At 40.7% G+C, this 24,776-nt stretch overlaps 1 protein-coding gene across 1 annotated transcript in view; it reads right to left on the reverse strand.

Moving 5' to 3' along the window:
* Window positions 1-24,776, reverse strand: part of SND1 (staphylococcal nuclease and tudor domain containing 1) — a 413,476-nt gene that overhangs the window by 195,309 nt on the left and 193,391 nt on the right. Inside the window, exon 12 of the mRNA XM_024762838.1 lies at window positions 23,732-23,832. Coding sequence (XP_024618606.1) covers window positions 23,732-23,832 — 101 coding nt within the window. The remainder of the gene's footprint in view (window positions 1-23,731; window positions 23,833-24,776) is intronic.

Raw genomic sequence — 24,776 nt, forward strand, 5'->3', positions numbered from 1 at the left:
GTAATATGGTCTTTACATATGTGTCTGAAAGCCAAATTAGTCACATGTTAAAACCCTGGCTGTAAAAGGCAATTACCTTCCCCCTTTCCAAGTGAAGAATAACAGCTGGTTTAGGAATATCTATGAACATATTAAAGTGTGGAATATGTGAAAGGTAAATTTCTAAAAGTCAAGAAAATATGTATCTGTTTTTACAAAGATACTACTATATTCACATACAGGGATTAGAGGTGATTATAACCAACTTTCTAAAAAAAGACATTCACAGTATGGCAGAGTTAATTCTACAAAGGAGGGCCTAATTATCACATCTAATATCAACACTTTAATAGGGAAAAAATCCTCATCTAAGTTATAAAGAATGAGTGAAGAGACCGAATAACACAATAATAACAGATGAATATGGTAAAACAGAAATGTTAAGAATAAATGTTTATCCAGTTCTCCTTCATCCAACAAAAGACAGAAGTTACACACAGCATTTATATTTATTCTTCAATAGTGAAAGCCATTTAATGTTTCCCACACTTCCTCTCTCCATAGAGAGCAATTATGAGCTCGTTTCATAAAGAACTCACGGCACAGAGCCGTGATTCAGGGCAGAGGATCTGGGTTCTTACTCCAGTGCTCTGGCCATTTAAACTCTTGCTAAGGAGCTACGCCTGCACCAGTTTCCATATCTATAAAATGAGAGCGTAGATCTAAACGCTCTACAAAATACGTTCCAGCTCTGATACATTCTCATGTAATTTTTAAAGGGAGCTAGGATTTACTGATCAATAGTCTTACATATCTTTATATAGCACTAGCTTATAATATTCAAGGCCAACTAGATTACATAACACTTCAATAAGTATTAAACAGATCTTAGGGTTTATACACATTTCTGGTTGTGGTTGGTGGAGCACTGTGGCCACGGGTACAATTTCTTCCAGTCCTTCCACTGGGGGCCGTGAGTGCCCTCTCCTCTCTGCACACACTATGGTGGTAAATGCCGGGATTCCAGGCTGCTGGGCAAACTTAAGAGGATTCTTCAACTCTTTAATGCCCACCATGTCTTTAAGATTTAATGTATTACCCAAATGCTATGGAATATAAAAAAGAGGAGGTAATGATGAACAAATAAGAAATATACAGTATATTTTCTACCAGTGAACTAAAGTCCAGCGGGTTCTTTTAGTACCTTCTACTTTGGCTAAGAACTTTTATCAACAGCAAGAAACTGACAGACCTCATTAGTAGGAATGTGTTCAAAGAACTGATTCTAGAATCGACACTTAACAGCAATTTATCATGTTTCTTGTATCTCTGAGGCTCACTAGGTTATGGAGAGCTGGAATCCTACTTCTGCATCTTATCACTGAAAATAGGGAAAAATCAGAGAATCATCTTGACATTTACATGGTTCGCCAAGTACTACTTTGGCCTATCAAGTTTATACCTGAGAAATGTAAGTAGCAGCAATATGTCAATAAAACAATTATGAGATGTCTGAGTAGTCTTTCTGAGCTTAACAACATACAAAAGACTATAGATTACTGAAGAGTAAGTATTAACAAAAAAAGTGGACCTCATTATGATAGGAAAAAAAAAATCACAAAGACTTCATTCGTTATGATCATGGAGTTCAGAGCTGAAAAGATCTTAGTGTTTTACTCCAATTCCCTCATCTTACAGGTGGCTAATCTGAGACCCAGAGACATAAAATATCATTTAGTGACTGAACTGAACTAGAACTCAGGTCTCAAGTCATAAAACAGGCTCCCTTCCACCAAGTCAGCCCACCTCCAGTTTCCATATACAAAATGGAAAAGCTACTGATACATGCAGCAACTCAGAGGGACCTCAAAATTATAGACGGAAAACAGCTTACTGTTTGTCACTGATGGTGGGAGGGGAAAGGCTTAGGAGGGGGTAGCACAAAAGAGATCTTTGCGATGGCTGAATAGCTGTCAGTCTTGATTGTGGTGGTGGTTATATGAATCTACACACATGATAAAACGGCACAGACCTATACACACACACTGTTCCAATGCCAAATTTCCTGGCTTTGATATTGTTCTATAATTGTGTAAGACATAACCACTGGTGCACGGGGGAGGGTAAAAGGTACATGGGATGGACCCTTGTTTGAATCTATAATCACTTCAAAACCAAGTTTTAAGAAGTTTTTTAAAAATGTCAATAAGAGAGGAAGGCACCAAAGACTGGGAACTCCATTCTCAATTAGAATAATAATTCTCAGCCAGAATAATCCTTTTAAGATTAAAGTCCACAGATCTCACCATCACTCCTCTGCTCAAAACTCTTCAGTGTCTCCTGTCTCATTCAAAGTCAAAGCCAAATACTTGCAATGGCCCACAAGAACCTATATGGTCTGCTTCCATGCCCCTACCCTGCCCTCCCACCTTCCTGGATTATCTACTGGGAATTAAAAGGCAAGATATTTGTGACCTAGTATTTGAGGTGCTGTGAACCTTGTAATTAAGCAAGCACAGGGTCCTGAGGAAGGACATACACAGATGCTGAACTGGGGTCTCGGTTTGGCTGGGTCCCAAAGGTAAAGTTTCACTAAGAAGTCAAGAGCTAAAGGGTGGGTGGGAACTGGCTAGGAAAATCTATGTTCCAGGCACACAGAGCAAACTTACTTCAAGAATGGTGTGTTTTTGCTTTTATTTATTATTTATTTTTATTATTATTTTTTTAACAGAAATGGATGAGAGCCAGGGAATATTAAATATAAACATGGAGAGGTAAGCAAGGGTCACCTCACAGGTTTGTGTTAATCCTAAAGGCTGTGGGATGATTAATGAAGACTTTAAGCGGGAGAACAATCAGACTTGTTTCAGAAAGCAAATTGCAACAGTAGTGTGCAAAACGGATCAGAAGAGATTCAGACTAGAAACAGTAAGGCCAGTAGGAAGATGGACAGCATAAACCAGGCAGTGAGGAGAAAAAGGCTGAAATGAACCTGAGATCTACCTGGAGGTAATCAGGAGTGGAGAGACAGGTGATAAAGATGACATTTTGATTTGTGGAATAAAAGGCTAAGTAAAAGGTGGCACCATCAATCAAGATGTGATCATTTGAGTAAAGAAACAGCTTTTCAAGGGGAGACCATGAGCTCCGTTTCAGCCATACTGAGCTTCAGTAACTAAGTGGAGATGTTCATCCAGTCAAAAGCTGGATATATTGGTGGAGAGTCTGGTAGGAAGAACCGGGCTAGAGGCACAGATTTCAGGTAAATCAGCAGCATCTACCTGCAAACTGAAGTCAGGGGATGCATGAGACCACTTGGGAGGGTGAGCAGAGGGAAGAAGAGGGTCAAGGATAGAAGCTTAGGAAGCACAAATATTTAAGGAGCACTCAAAGTAGACGGAGGACAAGTATTCAGAGTCGTAGAAGGAAATTCAGTCAAGTATGGTGTACTGAAAAGGAGAAAAAAAAGAAGTCCAAAAAAGATTGTGATGTTTTAAATACCGCAGAGAGATCAAATAAAAGGACTGAATAGTGTCCTTGAGGGAGGCACTGGTCTAGGTAGGCTCAGTTTCAATGATGTGGAGTAGCCAAAGCCAGATGGTAAAGAATGCAGAGCAAATGGACATAGAATTAAAATTGCTTTTAACTCTTAACTAACTTGGCCAGGAAGAGGAGACAAGAATAGGAAAAGCAGATATGGTAAGGGAAGACTAAAGGGAAAATTTTTAAAATTGTTTTTAAAAGGGGGGTGGGGAGAGCTGATGGCACAAAATCCTCAGGAGGCCAAAAGCAACAGAATTCAGGGCGCGTAGGTAGAAAAATGAGTTCGGAAAGAAAGAGGGTGAAATCTTCCAGAGATGGGAAAGGAGGTGGTAAGAAAGCAAGCAGGAGGAAGACAAGTTTGGGGCTGAGAGACTATTAAAGGCATTTTCCTGATAAGCCCGTATTTTATCCAGAAAATAGGAGATGAGATTGTCTCCTGAGAGTGAGGGGCAAGAGAACGGGGTAGGGGGCTTAACTGAAGATGGTTGTGAAATCTAAAATAGATGTTCATAGTTAAATAACAGCATGAAGACAGAACTTATGCAAAATTAATCCAGCCACATTATGCAGGAAGAAATGGAGAGCAGAAAACCTGCAGTTAGAAAAGGCATCTTTTTTCTTTTTAACATCTTTATTGGAGTATAATTACTTTACAGTGGTGTGTTAGTTTCTGCTTTATAACAGAGTGAATCAGCTATACGTACACATATATCCCCTCCCACCCTCCCTACCCCACCCCTCTAGGCGGTCACAAAGCACCGAGCTGATCTCCCTGTGCTATGCGGCTGCTTCCCACTAGCTATCTATTTTCCATTTGGTAGTGTATATAAGTCCACGCCACTCTCTCATTTCGTCCCCTAGAAGGCTAATGAGTTAATATAGATCCGAGCTGTTGATTGCACGGAGCAGAGCGATAGCAACAAGAGACATAGGAAAGGACTGATGAGGGAATTCTTTAACAATAAACAACCAAATCATCACCTAATCACTGAACTGCTTTCTCTCAAGACCCCAAGGGTCACCAAGGCAGGATCAAACATCCTTAATTTCAGCTCCTGGTGGGAACTAAAGCTATGGATGGCTGGTCCCTGGCTGGTTCCTGACTATTAGACTTCCCAGTCCAAAATGGATGTACTCCTTCTTGAACAAAAGCCAACTTACTGACCCATTAAACCTGAATGACCATGCCTGTTTAAAGCACATCTGGAACTACATCCTGTATGAGCGATGATCAACTCTGATTTCAAGCTACACAGTTTGAAAGCCAGTTTTAAAAATCAGCATTATTAGGACATACAAATGGAAATGAGAAGCAGGTATGTGGTAAGTTGGGAGTAGGAATAAGCAATGAGAAATAAAAAGTTGGTAATCATCAGCATAGAGAGGACAGGTGAAGCTATGAATTAACAAAATACTGAAGAGAAATCATTTACAGACAAAAAATAGCAGGATCAAGATGACTCTTAGGCAATATGAAGCCAAAGGGCTTAATTAAACCTTTTTTGTTTTAAGTATTATATCAAGGCAAGGTGTGGCACTTAGAGCGCTTGGCATCTCATCTCTGAAGTTCAATTCTAAAGACTGATGAACAATGTTTCGGCGATCTGTATGGCACCTTTTCTCTGAAGAAGTATACGACATAGGTAAATGTGTCTGAAAGCATTACTAAACTGCTTCCAATACTGATCTTCCCAAATTAACCACATGGAAAGAAACCATCTCAGATTCTTTATGTTATAGAAAGAAGCAAAGAGGTATGGCCAAGAATATGTAAACTGTAGAGAATTCAGGAAAACGGCACAGGTGCAGATGTGCTCAGAGGGACACACCAATGCAATCACCAGTAGTGTTTCTCTCTCAATGAAATTCCTGCCTGACTGCTGATCTGGGTGCGATCTAATTTCCCCCAGGGTGAAAACTGCTGTTGAGAGGCAGAACTCTCTACCATCTGTTACTGAGAATTAGCATAATGACAGATTATCTAATCCCTTACATTTAACAGTTACAAGGGGTGCTCTTACAACGCCAGTTTGGTCACATCCTCATTCACGTGGCCTATCCCCACCCCATAAAAATTGGTCCTCCCAGCCTGCTGGTGATGAATCTGGTCTGGATTTTACCCCCAATCTTGCCTAAGAGTCCAGGTGCTTTGCCATGAGAAGCTGTGCTAACCCATTTTATTCAGGAATGGGAATGCAGCTGTTATTCCAGATGCATCTGAAAAGAAAGAGAAACTGTCTCCAGGAGACCAGCAAAACTCCTCACGCCAGGCAGTGCCTTCCTTCATAACGAGACCAGGTTGAAAATTTCAACTGAGACAAGGCAAAGGTTAAGTTAGTGCTGATCTGGTGAATGTGACAGAAAGGAGAAAGACATAAGAAATCAAGAAATTAAGTGGAAATCAAGAAAGTAAAAGACGGCTGTTTTCCCGGTTCAAGTGTGCCAGATAGCGAGACTTAGGTAGCATTTAAAGAATGAGAATCAGAAATCCGGAAAAACAAGGACACGCTTATAGGATCAAATAACCAGGAGTAGATGGATGGCTGCTTGGGGGTACCCAACGCAGGAAGAGAACTGTCCTGTCACCAGTGACCGGCAAAGCAACAGTTCAATTAGAAAGAAGTGAAAACACAAGAGATTGTATTGAAAACAGTTTTCAAATACAGCCATTTCCACATAATCTGAGTCTTGGTAAGGGTCAAGAGAAAACATTACAAGAAAATGTACTTGCATTTAATGTGATACCAGGTGTGTTTTTTTTTTTTTTGGCAGGGGTGGACGGGTGTTTCTTCATCGTAACTTTTTGGATGTAAGTGAAATCAAATATTTATTTATAACATTTATTAATCTAGAAGTACTGTTTTGATTAAAACCCTAGCCACTCTTTTTCTCCAACTATGCTCTGCATGAGGGTATTTAACACTAGAATGTACGTTATCGTTAGAGACAATTTTGAGATAGTTCTCTCTCATCCGTCTTAAACTTTTTAGACATGCTCTATGCCCTCAGAAATTCTTTCCTTAAGTCACAAGGATGCATCTTCATAATACTCAGGTGGCTGGGTTTAGTACTGGATCTAGAGGTATCTATTCATATCTCCACAGCTTCTAGAACAGGGGATGCAAACTCATTGCCTCTCTTTATAATTAAAGTTGCATTGGAACACAGCCACGCCCAATTGTTTGCATGCTGTCTGGCGGCCTTAGCATTACAAAGGTAGAGTTGAATAGTTCCAACACAGACCACATGGCTCTCAAAGCTGAAATACTAGTATCTAGTACTTTATAGAAAAAGTTTGCTTCTCCTGTCTTGGAGCACTGCTTTTTAAAGTGACCTTTAAGAGGTCAATTCCTGTGACACTCAGCTCTCACAATTAGGGGGTCATATTCACTGTAATAATTGCTTCACTCATGTTAAAAAAAAACAAACCAAAAAATCCAACTGGCTCCTTTTTAATAATGCTGCCATGTGACCTTCATGCAGTTATAGTAGGCTAACTGATGTGCTCCAAATAAACTGAGGAAGCACTTTGTAATAATACAAGAGTCTCTGTGAAGATGCCAAGTATTAGGTGACATCCTTTCCCCTGAGCAGTAATTTTGTGGGGGGAGGAGAAAAGAACCTGCATCTGTTCATGGTACTAACAGTCTGGCCACAAGATTCCATCGTAAATAAACTAGCCCGTCTCTTCCAAAGAGCACTCACAATGATTCCATTAAGAGTGAGGAAAGCAACCAACACGGCACCTCTGCTTTCAACAGCAGCAGGAGGTAAGGAGAGAAGGGCAGGGATCTGGACTTGTTGTGCAAGGTTACCTCACGAAGCTGTTGTAAGGAAAAGAAGTAAATAAATGATGATACTGAGATTGTGCCGGTACACAGTGAGCACTGCACCTTTTGGTGTTCACTCTTGTTGCTGTTCCCATTAACACCGGCCTAGTTTGGTCACTCTTCCTGGACTCAGACATCTTGTTTATAAAATGAGGGAGGTGGACTAGATCGTCTTGAACCTTAGACAGTCCTACAAAATTCTAGGACTTTACTAGAAGAAAAAAGGTTCAAAGGACAGATGTTAAAGGTACGTGTACAAGGGAAGCATCTTTGAGGAAACAGCTGAAAAGGTGAGCTCACTTCACAAGTCCAGAGACCTGTCCAGTAGATGAAGCCATCCGTGCAGGCCCTGCTTCGAACCTGGCTGTCCTGGGAGGAGGGCACCCTGGGCTGATGAAGTTGATGAGCTCCCGTCTTTGGAGGCAGCACATGGCCTGGGAGAGCGCCCACCCAGCCGCAGCCTCTGCATCACATGCGCCGCTGCAGCGGCAAGATTCATGGCTTCCGCAACAGGCCAGTGTTATCCAACACGCATGAAATCAAAGTTTTCATCATTTCCAATGGTCAACGGCCAGTGGGTGTTAAATCCCAGAATACCAGGGTTAACAAAGGAGTCATTAAAAACCTAGCATTAAATCACTGCTGTAGCCAATGGCGAGAGTGATGTCTGTAATACATTACAAGGCTGATTAGAAAGAAACAAGTTCCAATTTAGAAATGAATTATCGGATTTTTAAAAAAACTGGTTGGATAGGTATCACAACAATTTTGTTATCACAGGGTAATGAGAGGGGGTGACATACAAGTTATGTCATGGGTGGTAAGTTATCATCTAAAATCACAGGGAACAGAAATCAGAGGTGAATAACTTCCTAAAGACATAATGAGGGGGCTTCCCTGGTGGCGCAGTGGTTGAGAGTCCGCCTGATAATGCAGGGGAATTTGTGCCCTAGAAACAAGTTTACTCTAGAGAAGTTTTAGAACAATCAGTCTGCTTACAGTCCCACTATCCCTGCCAGACTCTAAATAAACTCATTCTTCAGCTCATCCTTCTTGGAGCTGCCATAAAAAAATATACCTTCCAGAAAAAGATGACTCAGCTATTAAAATGGAAGGTAAACTGTGGAGAGGGCTGGATAGGGAGAGGAGGGGAAATGAGTGCTGACCCTAATGAGCTGTCTTCTAATCTACAATGAACACTGTGTTATTGCTGAACATAATCTATCAATGTGAAAACAGTCTAATGATCTAAAGATGAAAAACACAGAACGGGCACAAGTGGGCAAGGTATGACCTACCTATATGCTCCAATTTTCCTGAGTTTCCAGATGGGAAAAACAGCCTCCAGCAACTCCTATTTATTTTTTTATGGATCTATCCTGGGACAGTTCATTTACAATAAAAACACATGTCACCAAGTTCTACTCAAGCTCAGGCTGAAAGAATCCCTTTACAGGCAATGATTCTCAACCACACCCTCTCAAACACAAAGCTCAACAATGCAGAACAAGGTATGGAAAATAGTTCCAATTCAAACTATCCAATCCAAAATAGGAATACTTCTAGTTATTGACTATTCCTCCTCTGCCAACCAAACCCACTCTAAAAACAAGACTGACATCTCCCCCTGAAAACAAGTCTTGCAAGGTTCTCAAAGACCAGACTCAAACTTTTGTGTGTTATAATCAAAGGCAATATTCAAAATATTCAAATATTTAACATTATAGTACTGGCTAGTTTGTTATACATGTGAACACTAGCTGAACACAAGCCCTGCTTATAAACAGAAAGGTGTGAAGGAAAACAGCCAGGGTCATAAATGGGGTTAGACCTAAAAGAGCATCAACACAAAACAGCAAATCACTTGAGGATATTAGTCTGGATTAAAGGCTGCCGAATAATTATGCCTCGGTCACCTAAGTACACATTATTAATTTCAGATACATCAGTCTTATCTGATACATCTACAACTTATCTGAGAGTATGTTGGCTTTGGAAACTCCTGTTTCCTCTAGCCTTCCTTTCCTAGTGCTTGTTAATACTGGCAGCACATTAGAATCACCATTCAAAATACCCGTTCCAGGCCAATAATACCAGAATCTCTAGCGGTAAAGATCAGTATTTTTAAAACAACAAATATCAGTACCTAGATTTAAAATATGGGGCACCATTATATTTTTAAGAGCCCCAAGTGGTTCTATAATGTAGTTTTGTGGAAAACTGCCTAGACAACTAATATAGGCTTCTTTTCAAGAATTCAAGGGGCCAAGAATGATGAAATGCAACTTCAGGGCCCCAGAATCATACATGTGTCAAACAATCTATCATTCTGCAAAGAACAAGAACCTAAGAATTGTGGGTAGAGAGCACACCAAACTTTGGAACCGGTTCAGGAACAGCAAATTCATTTCTATTGGCTCTATTTAGGTTGCAGGAAGATAAGCAATCAGCTATGGGAGCCACCAGGGAGAAGATTCCTCATGTTTGTCTCCTCAGAATAGAGCTGCCAGTTGCAATGCTGCATTTTCTAGGCAGCTGTGATGACAAGAGGCCCCTCCAAAATGTTGGCACCACTTGGGGAGGGGGAGTTCTCTGCCTCTCAGGGGAATAAGGGACAAATAAGCAAACACGTGGCCATTATGACAAAACCAGGCCTACGTACCCAGTTTATTATTAGCCTGACATTAAACACCACTTAAAAACAAAACAAAACCACCCACCCACACAAACACGCACCCAAGACAGAAAATTACATAATGGCATCTGGAATGATTGGCTCTGACAGTGCAAGGAGAACCAGCCAAATCATAGAGGTCCGGTAAAGACCAAAATGGAGACGGGGTAGCCCCGGAAAGTCTTTTTCAAATCCTCTATGGTTGGACTTCCCTGGTGGTACAGTGGTTAAGAATCTGCCTGCCAATGCAGGGGACACGGGTTCGAGCCCTGGTCCTGGAAGATCCCACGTGCCGTGGAGCAACTAAGCCTCTGCACCACAACTACTGAGCCTGTGCTCTAGAGCCCGCGAGTCACAACTACTGAGCCCGTGTGCCACAACTACTGAAGCCCACACGCCTAGAGCCCATGCTCCGCAGCAAGCAAAGCCACCGCAATGAGAAGCCCACGCACAGCCCCCGCTCGCTGCAACTAGAGAAAGCCCGCACGCAGCAATGAACACCCAATGCAGCCAAAAATAAAATTAAAAATAAAAAAAAAGATGCATTAGAAAATGGTATAAAAAAAATCCTCTATGGTTTTTGCAGGTGCTGATATACATGAAAAATGCTTTGTCCTTGTTTAGAGGAAGGCATTCAAAATAATACTCTAGATTCTGGAAGGCCATCATTCTGCTCTGCAAAATACCAAGCCACTGTTACCTGAAAAAATAACTATCTTCTTCTACATAAGTTAGAAGAAAACTGTTTTGGCACAGGTTGCTTCTTAGGGTGGATGCTCAAAAGAAGTTCTCTCAGATGGGTCAGCAAGGAAAAACAGGCCCAGTAAGAATTCTACTAACTGCCCCGTTATGGTTTATGGCCCATAACCCAGCCAGCTGGCACCACGGAAACAGGCGAGTCGTGTTTTGTTTCCCAGAATTCATTAGCAACTGGACCAAGCCCAACATCAGTATGGATAAGGTCTAGAATGTGGGAGCAGCTTTAGACTTCCACTGCATAAACAAAGTATACAACTGCAGCGGGTAAAAGCTCTAGAAATGAGTCTCCACTTATAAAACAAAGTCAAAACAAAAATGCTTCCTGGTAGTCAACGTTTGCCTAAGAATTAGAAGACACAATGTTTTTTAACTGAACAATTCTCAGCTCTAGTAGAAGCAACAAATGAACCCAGGAATACAATAAGGGTTTTGCGATTTCCTACTCTCCCCTTCCCTTGGGGGGAACGTGGGGTTATTTTGGTTTCCAACTTTGAAATACAGTAAGCAACTACAGAGCCTCGGTGGAGAACCCTCACTCAAATGGTCTGATCTCCCCATAGCCACAGCCTGTGCTAAGTGACAAACGAAGGAAAACAGTTTCAAAGCCAGGTTTCTGAGAAAGTGGCGACAAGAAAAAATGATTTACACAGGCGCTTCTTACTTTAGAGGAAAAGGTGATTTTGCAGTCAATGTCAAGATGATTTTTGTTTTGGGAGGAGGTGGGATAGAACTGCAGTATAATTAATTCCCCTTGTTGCTGACCTGATACGTGATGGCCTATAAATCAGTTTTAACACAACAGAAGCTCACATTAAGGCAATAGTTTGTTGAATCACAGCTGTCATGTAAACAGATGTATCAGAAAGCCAAAAGGCTCCATGTAAAACCCACACTGGAAACTTGATAAAAGGCAGTCCCAAGTTTTCTTTGGCCCCTATGAAGCTCATGCCATTAAACATCTCTAAATTCTACGCTGCATGCTGACTTCCAAGGTCCAAACATCTGTTAAATCCCTCCATGTTCCACTTGCTGTGAACACAACGATGGCACAAAACTTCACAAAGGCATCACAGCAGAGAGGGTCAGTCTAAAAGATCCACAAAGGGAATTCCCTGGCAGTCTAGTGGTTAGGACTCTGCACTTTCACTGCCATGGGCCCAGGTTCAATCCCTGGTTGGGGAACTAAGGTCCCATGACGCGGCAAAGAAGAAAACAAAAAAAATTCAGAGAATCTGACTTTTAGTAAGACTTTTAAGGTAGGGGCAGAGAATAGCAGCATTTCCTAAAACACTTAAGTCAGTAGCCCTCTGCCTTTTACATACCTAATATATACAGGTAGGAAGTAAATAGGTAGCTAAATATGTATACACTACAAGTATACCCAGGGAGGCTGCTTGCTAGCACACCTCTTGGTTTGAAAGATACTATTCAATAAATTGCTTTTACTAAGGAATAAATATTGTCCCTACTCAATGGTCAATGTGTGTTAAACTCCTTGAAACATTAAAAATTACTCATGAATATCTAACTTCTTTTACGGGAGTACTTATCAGTCATTACTGTCTTAGGTGAACAGAGTATACCTTCGATGTTTAGAGGAAAAATGATGTGATTTGGTGGCAAGTGAAAAAATGAGAAAAGAGAAATCCAAAACCAAAGTGTCTGCCATGGAACAATAAGAACAGACTAGTACAACAACATCTAACCACAATCCCATGGGGTGATTTGTTGTTTAACTAACCTTTGAGCAGGTACTACATACTAGGCATTTTCTACATCTTATTCAAGCTCATCTGTGAGGTAGCAATGTTATCAGTAGATGGGCTTGGGCGGGGTGACTGTGAAGAATAAGAGGGTGGAATATAAAAACATTCAAGAAGAATCCTTAAAAAAGGAAAAAGTTGAGTGAAAAGAAATGGCCAGAGATGTAGGAGAGGTGACAAAGGACAAAAAAGACCCCTAGGTCTGAAATCAGGCCAATGACCAATTTAGAGGCCAGGCTTAGGACTCATTTAACTACTTGGCTATTATGGCTTAGTCACTGTGCTAGACATTTTAAATGCACTGGCACATTTAATCCTCACAACAGCCCTCGGAGTGTAGTATTATCATATCAAACTCACACAAGAAAAAAACTAAGGCCCAAGATTGCACAGCTATCAAGGCATAGAGCCGAGGTTTAATCTCAAGTGTGCTTACCTCCAAAGCCTACTTGAAGAAAATATCCACAGAATCTTCAGATCCAACAATAACTAGTCTTCATCTCAACATTATGACAAACGGTCAAAGTTTTCCTGTTTGTAAATTAAATTCTTAAAAAATAACCAGCACTCAAAAGGCATACCCTTCAAACAACGGTTATGTTAGCATTATTACATAATGGCTGATTCCCCCTATTTTCTAAACTTTTGAAAATGATACTACAATTTTTATCACTTTAAAATATCACTCAATATGAACTGGAGCAAATCCCTGTGAAGCAGCATCACCACTGGGAGATAGAAAAATCTATAAAACTCCATTCCTGCTTCCCTTACCACTGTGCACTGTGCTGGCCACAGGAACTGTAAAGAGAAAGGGGCTGAGATATGGCATTAAAAGACACAATTTGTGCTTACTGGCAATTATGTCAAATGTCCCCTCTCCTTATCACATCAATTGCACTCTCCAAAGGAAGAAATAAAGAATGCTTGAGGGAGGTCAGAATGGCAGACTGAGAACTTATGTCCGCATGACATTCTTTACAAGGTCCCACTGAAATGACAGGAAAGACAGATATGCACAAGAATAAAGCCCTAATAGCGCTGGAAAATAAGAAAGTGTGTTAACAGCATATCAGAAAGTTTGCACAAATCCTGAAAGACAGAAAATAGATCGGATCAGATGGGTGGCAAATCAGGGGCGCCTCAAGGGCCTTTATTGACACATACAAAGCACACGGTGAGTAGGCTTTGGGAACATCATCTGAGCAATTAATCAGGAACAGCATTCAGAAGAGCAGGGCCAGCCAGCCAGCCAGCCTCTTCCCCATCCATCCCTGTGATGCCCACAGAGCTGCTAGGAGCAGAGAGTTTTGACCCCTGGTAAAAGAAAAAGGCCCTAACCAGCAAGCACAGGCATTTCTTCCAGCATGTACTTGTTTGTGTGATCCCAAGCAGTTCACATCCCACAAAACCAACAAAACCCCGAAACAAACAGGGTTATACTCAGTCGTCTTAAACCCTATGGAACTTTCTAGCCTAAGCACCAGCAAAAACGACCCTAATAAAAATGGGGCACAATGAAAAACCTCTAGGGTTCGAGTAGCCTTGAACTCTGGGGCTCTGATTCTTTCTCTTCCATCTAGAGAAGGGACTACAGGGCTTTGTTTTCAATAGAGACCATTTAAAAAAAAATTTTTTTTTAATTCAAGTATAGTTTATTTACAGTGTTGTGCCATCAATAGAGACCATTTTAATCAAAACAGTCTGATGCATAGTGTAGTCTTCTTCATTAATCCACTGTTTTAATTCTGGAAAAAGTGTCTTCATAGCTTTTGTGACCTCACTGACAGGTTGCTACCGGGCTTAACATAGCAAAAAGCATAAAGGTTCTTGAAGTCACTAATGTAGTCACGACTTACATGAAACGAAATTCCTACTACAGACTCCTCAACTTTACATTTAGATTTTTCTTATTTAAGTCTTTATACCTTGCTAAAGTTCTCCCTTTAAATGTAAGAAAGTTTATCCCTTACTGTTTTCAATACTTCAATGTATTTGGGAACATCACTTATAAACCAATACGACTTCTACTTTATATCAATGTGTTTCCCCAAATTACTGATGTCAAACGAGATAATTCACTTCAAAAAACACACGTTATAATAGAACAGAGGGCAGGTGATTTTGGTAGATGGATTTTGTGGCCTGAAAGTTAAGCAGAGGCACCGTGTTTAGAGAGAGTAGGCCGAACACATCACAGACCCACCCCACCCCTGGTCCCCCCTCATAGGCCATCCCAGGGAAATGCACTAAGGCTCTCTACCAGGTGATGAAAGCCCCCCACGCCTTGACAGTTTTAGTGGGGCCTGAAATTTGCCTGCTTCCTCTATGTTCCAGGTCCACTTTCAGGCACCATATAAGGAAGGCTGCGTCTGATCATTCCTGCTCCCTTATGACTTTTTTATGACAGATGTCTTGGAGAAGCAGACACAGAAAACTGCAGAGGAACAGCCATGCCAACTCCAGCCTGGTCCTTTCTTTATAAATATAGGTCAAGCTTCACAAAATGCTTGAGGACTTATGAAAGAAAAAGAACAAAGTAAAGAGCATTTAGTCATGGGGGAAAGCTGGAAGAAGTGCTTAATTTTTAAATAAGATTCTCAGAGATAGAGAAAATATTATATTCATAGACTAAGAAGAGGATGCTATTAAAATAGAGCACTTAAAGAACAGAAAATTTAAATATGAGTGCTGACATTAAAAAGTAAAATGGGTTTGATTAATAGACTAGTATGTAAATTTCATGGGGGCACAAATCATTTCTATTTTAGAACTGCCATATATTCCTGGTGCCTAACCCAGTGCTTAGTACACACCAGGCACTCTCTAAAGACTGGGTATATGAAATAACAAGTAAGTACATAAATAAGTGAGATGAATGAATCAGAGACGGTATGATTGTAAATGAGTCAATATACATGGCTGGCTGGCTAAGCAAGTGGGAAAACAATGAAGACATCTCCTTGAATACAGGACAAAAATGCAGAGTGGTCTTAAAAATTTGGAAGAAAAGTTAGATATATGAAGATACAATATTATAAAAGAAAAAGAAAATGATTCAAGAAGTAACAACAAAAAAATCTCTTTAGTGTTCAGTGTTGAAAAGACAATCGAGTATGAAGCAAAAAGGACATCGAAATATTTTGATAAAATTTCAGAAAACCAACAATTAATGGTAAATTGTAAAAACTCTTCCAGAGCCAGAAAAAAATGTTACATTTAAAGAAACAGAAATTGGATTTCTCATAAACGTCGTTGAAGCAATAGAACACAGTGTCTTCAAAGTTTTCAGGAAAATAATTTTGAAGCCATAATTTTATAATGACACTAATATTCAAGAACATAAGCAAAAAAATTTAGACATTTTCAGAAATTTAGAAACTTTACCACCCAACACATGAGAAAAATCAAGGTTCTTCAACAAATGGGAGGAAAATCCACAAAAAGAATGACTTGAGATACAGTGGCAACTGTATATGAAGAAGTGTAAAAAGGAAGAAGGGATATAGACACAATTAAGTCAACTGTTCTCTGGACATTTAATGACATGGATTTCTTTTATGGTAGGTCTAATCACACTATCATGTCTTTTGGTCCAACAGTAATACTTACACAATTATAACTGCTAGGGGATGCGGGATAGGTTTAAATATTTGGGAACATCTTGCAAGCAAAGGTTAGAAGACAATGACATTGACAGAGGACAAACTGAATAAATGCTATAAATCTTGATAAAAGCAAAAAAAACTTTTTTAAAAGAAAAAAGTGTAAGCATTCTAATTTCCTCATCTTTCAGAGTGGGCAGTACATAGACAGTATATAAAGTTAATCAGAAACAGTAACTGAACATTATAAAGTTTACCATTGGTGAAACAAAAATAATGTAAGAAAACTAGGGGCTAAAGGGTAGAAATAACAGTGCAAACACTAAAAAACGAAGAGATACTGTTTAAAGCTAAAAATTTTTTTAAATTAGTAGTGTTAATTTATAGGGTTATAAGGATAACCAACCAAAAAAGTGAGAAGCAGTCTCTGTTAGAAGTTAGCATCGGGTCCTCTGCCCGGTGAGGCAGGAGTAAAGTAAGCAGGTCTTTAGGTCCCTAAGAAAACATGGAGCAGGATGGAAACCACGGTGAATTGTCAGGACTCACAAAGCTTCACCAACACTGAACGACCCACGAATGGTAATGTGAAGAGGAAAAGGACAAATGGCTTCAGTGGGTAGTCGCTTGAGCATTTCATTTTGTCTACTGACAGGTTAAGTTATTGACTCATCTAAAAATAAAGATGTAAGAGGGATTATCTCTTATTTTTATTTTAACTTGTTTGAGTGGTAGATTCTCTAAAAGTCCCAGGCAAAATCTGAATAGAAAAGAGCCTTTTAAGGTGCTGTTTATATAAAGTCACTTGTGTTTCTTAAAGCCAAAATTTCCATAAGCAAGGTTCTGGGGGCAACAAAGCCAGTGAATACCCTTAAGGACTCTTGACATCTCAGCGACCAGAGTCAAGAAAGTTCCTGAGAATGAAGTGCAGCCGGGAGAGCCTCGGCACAGGGAAATGCTTAAGACTTTGTTCACGGCTATATTCCCAGTGCCTGGCGCACAGCAGGTGCTCAACAAATATGTGTTGAAGAAACAAACAGATAAATCTATTGTTCTTAGCAGACAAATATAGAAGGAGCAGCTGGTCTCCTGTCTGGGCCCAGTCCCTCACTAAGTTACTTTGAGGGCCCACAGAAATCGGAATAGATAGCATTTCTACTTTTTCCAAACAGGGCCTTTAACTTAAGATGATTTTGAACACACTTATCCATATCTCTAAACATTCCAGAATGTTCCTCCCTTAGGATGAGTTCCTCTTATTTGGAAAAAAGCCTCACTTTCTCCCAGGCTCTCCCTGGTATACTTTGTGAAATTGATAAGGGGGCCTTCCTGAAGATCAGCTCAGTATACACTGTCACCCAGTACTTGACGTTCTACTCAATTGATACTGAGAAAAAAAAAAATAGAGAAAAGTGAAAGAAAGAACACACACTGCTCAGTAAAGGATTCTGGTAATTTGTAAGAGCCAAGTGCTCCATTGTGAAAAGCTTAATTGAACTTCCATATATAGTGATGAGGGTAATACAATAATTTGAAAGCATCAGGGCTTTACAAAGAAAAAAAGACTCAGCCGCATGAGATTCCCACATATAGACAGCCACAAGATGTTCAAGATCTAACTGAAACTAAGCAGTGTTCCCACCTGAACCCTTTGCCACAACCAAGTTCCTTCTTATGGTGCTGTATGGGGCCATTCTCTTAAAATGGTCACTGTGCTAAAGCTAGCAGGAGAGAGGTACAGTAATTTAACCATTCTTTCCAAAGTATTCCACGCTAAATGCCACAGATGCTTCCAATATCTTCAGGACGGTGTACAGGCATAAATAATTCTACTACTCAACACAGCCTGTGAGGTTGAGAAAACAACCTACGGTGCTCTTTTTAGAGGTGAAGGTTGGTTAGGTGTTTATGATTTAGGTGTTTGGGGGTGAGGGGAGAGGAGGAATGTTTCTTCTGATGTCTTCTTTTCCCTTAAAAGCAGGAAAAGGTTGGAGGGGGAAACCCACTAAAGTAGATGAAGTGTAAACAAAAAACCTGTGCAGAAAAGTGGTGGCTACAACCCAGATTTTACCTCCTGGCTGAGCCACTGACATTAATACTATGTCAGGTACTGAAAGAGTACCTCTTCAGAATATTGTGGGCCACTTGGTAAGAACACTAGGACAGAAAATGGGGTTTCAGGAGGTCACGTTCTTCCTATGTTTAGCTTGGAAGTCAGACATTAGTGTGTTTTAAGATTTGACCTGACAGCAAAAGCCTTACAGCTACAGAACTCAAGCCAGAAAAGCTAGGGATGGTATGACACTGCTTCCTACTATGGCTGAGAAAAACTGAACTGGGATTAGAAAAGAATTCTTCTCGAAGAAGGAGAATACCTTAACCTCATGCTCAGTCACTAACAGAAGAGCTGAGGAAGTACGCCTGCAAACTAGAACCAATGAAAATGAAAAAAGGAAAAGAAGTCTGATTCTAGGACTTCCTTGGCAGTCCAGTGGTTAAGACTTTGCCTTCCAATGCAGGGGGTGCGGGTTCGATCCCTGGTCCGCGAGCTAAGATCCCACATGCCTCGCAGCCAAAAAAACCAAAAAAACGTAAAACAGAAGCAATATTGTAACAAATTCAATAAAGACTTTAAAAATGGCCCGCATCAAAAAAAAAAAAAAAAAGAAGTCTGATTCCTTGTAAGTGTAATAGTCTGATTTATATAAAAATAATAAAGACAAACTATCTATGAAGAAGCCACAGAGCTGCAAAGGAAGTTCATAAAGATGGCATTGCTCCTGCTAGATGATAACCATTACAACAGAGAGTAACTAAGATGCTCCAAGCCCAAGAGATCTGCCACAACATCTCTGGTAGTAAGGACCCCACACAGGCATCAAGGTGGACAGCAGTGGCTTTACATGAATGTGGCCGGGAGCAGAGATTAAAACAATGTTTCAAAAATCACAGTTACAAAACTCCAATCACCTCTCAAAAAACTGACCTTGTGCAGAAATGAGGCATCTCCCAACTGTTCCTATTGCACAGTTTCATCTCTGTGCCATCTTTCACTTTTCCAAAATGGGCCATGTCTATTGTCTCCTATTATTGTGAAATACTTCACATAATGAGAAGGGGGCAAAACCTTAAATGACACTATCTACTGGATATGTGACAATTTTCCAGGGATGGGGGACGGGGTGGTGGTAATTATGAGCGTACACGTGTGAGGCTTGATCCCAAGTCATATTTTTAGGTGGCCCTTTATAAATGTGAACAAAATTTTTTTAACACTTTTCTTTGAAAATGTGATATGCAGAAAAGACATGGGCAATCAGTTAATAGGTAATATGGGTTTGCCAAACTGCAGCTCAAAAGTAATTGGAGGGCTTCCCTGGTGGTGCAGTGGTTGAGAGTCCGCCTGCCGATGCAGGGGACACGGGTTCGTGCCCCGGTCCGGGAAGATCCCACATGCCGCGGAGCGGCTGAGCCCATGAGCCATGGCGGCTGAGCCTGCGCATCAGGAGCCTGTGCTCCGCAACAGGAGAGGCCACAACAGTGAGAGGCCCGCGTACCGCAAAAAAAAAAAAAAAGTAATTGGGAAGTCCAGCACAAGTAAAGGTCATCCCACAAAACTTGCTCCCCAGGAAGGCTCTGGCAATAACGGAAGAATGAGATTTTAATCACTGAAGCTAATTACATAGAAGACTAAATCACAAGAAGAGTTATATAAGTGTCTTAAATACAATAAAAAGTAATTAACAGGAAGTGCCATCTTGACAGCTTCCTGTAACAATCCAGGCCTAAAAGGATCAGCTAATTCCCAACCTGGGAGCCAGAGAATGAGAAACAACTCAAAGTTTGATCTTTTTATTTAAACTATTTTGATTAACAGGTAACAACTCTTGCCAACTCCATAGAGAAGTTAATCAAGAAAAAAATTTTAATCTATTAGAGGAATGATGAACCTCGTTTTTATTGATTCCCCAGAGGGCAAGAGAGGGGGAGTTGAAGACGGTTCCACCAGAGAGGCCTCCCAAAGACCATGTGACTCGACGCAGACCCATACAGCAAGAGAAAACAACAGGAGGATGAGATGGAACCCTATGGGGGATAGGGATAATTCACACACTTTGGCATGTGAAATACACTGAAAAATCTGCTTTGAAGTAATCCTGAAAGAGGCCATCTCATCTGTCTCTTCCTTCTCTTTCCCCTGGAATGAGTAGTTTGAGAAAAGCTATTCAAAAATCGATCTCTTTTTTTTTTTTTTTTTTTTTTTGGGTCCGACCTCTCACTGTTGAGGCCTCTCCCGTGTGGAGCACAGGCTCCGGATGCGCAGGCTCAGCGGCCATGGCTCACGGGCCCAGCCGCTCTGTGGCATGTGGCATCTTCCCGGACCGGGGCACGAACCCGTGTCCCCTGCGTGGGCAGGCGGACTCTCAACCACTGCGCCACCAGTGAAGCCCCAGACATAGTTTAGATTGGGTCGTTTAGACACAGTTTAGATAAGATCATTAATTCTGCAGCATCTCTACAAGCTGAACAAAGCCTAAGACCTCTCACGAGAGAGGCAATGAATTACTAGAGGAGCTCTCCTAGCAACCTTTCCTTAACTGGCCCACATGTTCTACGATCTCCCCAAAACCCAGAGGCTAATACCAGTTAGTGACTGAGGACCACTCTAACACACCTGTGCACTTCTATCCCAATCTGTTTCTGTCCCCAGATTTATACTGGTCATTTTTATTATGTACTTCACTAAGTTTTATATCAATAATTGAAATATGAGTACCAAAAGAAAGTGTCTTTATGAAACATTGTTTTAAAAGGTTTAATAAGAGGAATGGCTTTTAAATGGCTGCAACATGTGCAAAAATCAGAGCAGGAAAACTATAACAGATGAGGGGGATGTAAATCACAAAGATCTAGGATTCCATAATTAGTGTTTTTAAGTCATCATTCCATAGAGAAAGCTATGCAACTCACAGTGGGCCCTTGCTGCCCATATATCAAAGATTTGGAGATATAAATACCTTTTTGTGTTTAAAATGGAATTAAGGGGTTTCCCTGGTGGCGCAGAGGTTGAGAGTCCGCCTGCCGATGCAGGGGATGCGGGTTCGTGCCCCGGTCCAAGAGGATCCCACATGCCGTGGAGTGGCTGGGCCCGTGAGCCATGGCCACTGAGCCTGCGCATCCGGAGCCTGTGCTCCGCAACGGGAGAGGCCACAACAGTGAGTGGCCCGCGTACCGCAAAAAAATAAATAAATAAAATTTAAAAATTGGAATTAAAACATTTGGGATAAAAAAATTAAATCCCCTGCTCTAGCCAACGTTTCTGAATAACCATTAAAAGCAGATAGAAGGATTTCGGTATAATCCTAAATATAAGCTGAGTATTTTGGACATTATTATTAATACATCAACTCTCCTACGGTATTATTTGGAATGATTTAAGTAGAGAAAGTTCAAGAAAAAATGAAAACAAAATCAAGGTCATGGGAAAACAAAGAGAAGCCACGAGGAAGACTTGAACATCAGAAGCATGCTACCAGGAAGATTTTCTAGAGATGCCCTATCTTTGGCACTGACCTTCCAATAACCAAATAAACAAGGAAAACTATCAGATACAAGGGCTTTTTTTTTTGGTATTTATCAGATTAAAATCAGAAGAAACAGCTGTCCCAGGTAATGAAACATCTAAGTACTCCCAGTTTTATTTCATAGAGGGACACTGTGCGATACAGTAAACGGTCACTCACAGATTTATCGAACTCCCACCAACTGCTGAACACTGAGACTACAGCAGAGAATAAACAAGACAAAAATCCCTATCTTCAGGGAGCTAACTATCTGGTGAGGTTTGGTCTCAAAAATATTAGTACATCCCCACATTTCTCCCAGTTACCGCCCAGCAGTTTACTCATAAAGTCTAGTTTAGTAGAAACAAATCTATGAGGAAACTCAACGCACCCAGGGTACCCTGCCAAGCCAGTCTAATCCGAGGTAAATACCTTGGTAAATAACGCAAAAGTAATACTTACGATCTAATTACAAGAACTGGGAGATAGAAAGGTCGATGTTAACGCCCCATAGAACATTTCCAGAATATCTAATTTTAAGCAGTGTAAATTTATTTTGAAAATATACTTCAATGGTAACCAAATGAAAAAAAAAAGAAAAGAATCCGCTCTAATGGGTCATTAGAAAAACACGAATAGAAGCCATCTGCCAAAAATAAAAAGATGTGCATTTTGACAGCAGTGGTGTTGTTTTAACCAGTAAGTAGATAGAAGGAGCAGTTATCGGAGAGGACTCCTTGTATGTGGCAGCGTAAATCTTAATCTAGGGGAATACTAACTTTCCAGCTTTCCACAGGAGGAAGGCATGCATCAAGCTCCTAAGAATTGGTGACAAACTGGTAATAATTGTTGTTGCAAGTCATACAGATGGAAGAATGAGCAAAATATTTCCTAGTTTCCCCCATTCCAAAAATATTATCTAATTTCTCAAGAACCTGCTTCTAAAAATAACCTGATGCCTGTGATGATATTAAGGTAATGACATCAAAAGCCTATATTCAGTTCCTCTCGGCAAAAGTGAAGTCTCCGATTGCTGCGTGACCATCAACAACATTAATACCTATAGGAGCCGCAACAGTAGCTAAAAATACCTGTTTCCAAAAGTGACAACACGAATGGGGGCAGGGGGAGCGGGGCGACGGATGGGAGAAGCTCCTGTTTGGCAGGAGAGCTTCTGGAAAGTAAGTTAGCCACCAGATCCTCTTTCTTTCAGGGGCATGCTATAGCTTACAGAGAGGTGTTTCTCCCAATGGGCTTCACTGTACTTTCAACAAAACAATCCTTGTTTTGATGAGAAGCCTATCCTTTTCTTCCCCTCCACCATGCCCTCTTTTAAAAGAAAAGAAAAATACCAGTTTGGTAACAAACACCATTTAAGACTGTGAAATAGAGAAGGAGACAATTAGCATGCTGGTGTCTTTTACGCAGGGTAAGAATTGCTCCTGGGGACTGACTGATTGTTTTAATATTTATTGTGGAAGCACGGCCCAGCAGGCTTCCTACTGCCCCCATCAGATAGCTCCTTGGAAGGCTGTTCCTCAACCGAGCTCCCAAAAGACTTTGGAATGTAACCAGGGTAAGGCCAGCGGAGTAGAAGAGGGAGACCCTGTCATCTACTGATCACATACATCTATACAAAGAAAAGGTCCAATTAACCTCTCTTCTCTTTCTGGCCTACAACTAAACTAATATGCAGAGAATCTTTCTAATTTTGCACAGTACCTAAGGGCCCGATTGACACTCAGTAAACGGCATTATTAATAGTAATAATGAGTGCTACATAGTGCCAAGCACACAGAGCCCAATAAGTCTTAAATAATGACAATAATGAAAGTATATGATTAACTAATGAGCGATTATGCAGTACTTTGCAAACAAAGTGCTACACAGGCACATAACAATTATAAGCCACTGAGTTAAGAGTAACGGAAAGCAAATCAGGACAAAAGGGAGGAGAGACGTGAATGAGGAGAGAACTCTCAGCTATGGCTGAGTTGCTACCAGCCAGAACACTCACATTCCTCCAATGGTGACGGTGGCACAGGTACGCTCTGAAAAGGCAGGCACCGTCTCTGTGGCTGGGCTGGCCGGTCTAATGTAGTCCACAGTCACGTTGACCTGAAAATAAAGAATCAAGGTAGACCACTGTAAAGTAATTATACTCCAATAAAGATGTTAAAAAAAAAAAGCATCAAGGTAGTTAAGGCTGAGAATTTGCAACACAGCTCACTAGCAGCCCCCTGTGCCAGCACAACTGTAAAAGCTGACCTCACTCACAGTATGACTTTGTGGGTCTAAGATTTTAAAAAACAACTGAAAGAGAGCTGAACCACACATGGGGAGAAAATATCTGCAAAAAGCCGTCTCTAATAGAGGACTGTAATCCAAAATATAGGAAGAACTCTTAAATCCCAACCATAAGAAAATGAAAAACCCAATTTTAAAGCGGGTAAAAGACCTGGATATCTTACCAAGGAAGACATACAGATGACAAGCATATGGAAAAGATGTTCCACACGTGTCACTGGGGAAATGCAAACTGAAACAACTATGAGCTACCACGACGCATCTATTAGAATAGCCAAAATCCAAAACACTGACCACAAATGCAGGTGAGGATAGGGAACAAAAGAAATTCTCGTTCAGTTACTGGGAATACAACACAGTACAGCCACTCTGAGAGATGGTTGTGGATAGAACAAACTTTTACCATACATCCCGACAGTAAAAAACTTATGTCCACACAAAAATCTGTACGTGGATGTTTTTGGCAGCTTTATATATAGGTGCCAAAACTTGGAAGCAACCAAAGTGCTCTTCAGTAAGTGAATGAATAAACTGTGGTTCATAGACACAACTGCATATTTTTCAGCTCTTAAAAAGAAATGAACTGTCGAGCCACGAAAAGACATGGGGGAATCTGAAATACATATTACTAAGAGAAAGAAGCCAGTCGAAAAGCTATATATTGTATGATTCCAACTGTGACGTTCTGGAAAAGGCAAAAATACGAAGACAGTAAAAAGATCACTGATTGCCAGGGGTTAGCAGGACGAGACAGG

The sequence above is a fragment of the Neophocaena asiaeorientalis genome, unplaced genomic scaffold, assembly GCF_003031525.2.
Source record: "Neophocaena asiaeorientalis asiaeorientalis breed wild unplaced genomic scaffold, Neophocaena_asiaeorientalis_V1.1 scaffold681, whole genome shotgun sequence".
Lineage (NCBI taxonomy): Eukaryota > Metazoa > Chordata > Mammalia > Artiodactyla > Phocoenidae > Neophocaena > Neophocaena asiaeorientalis.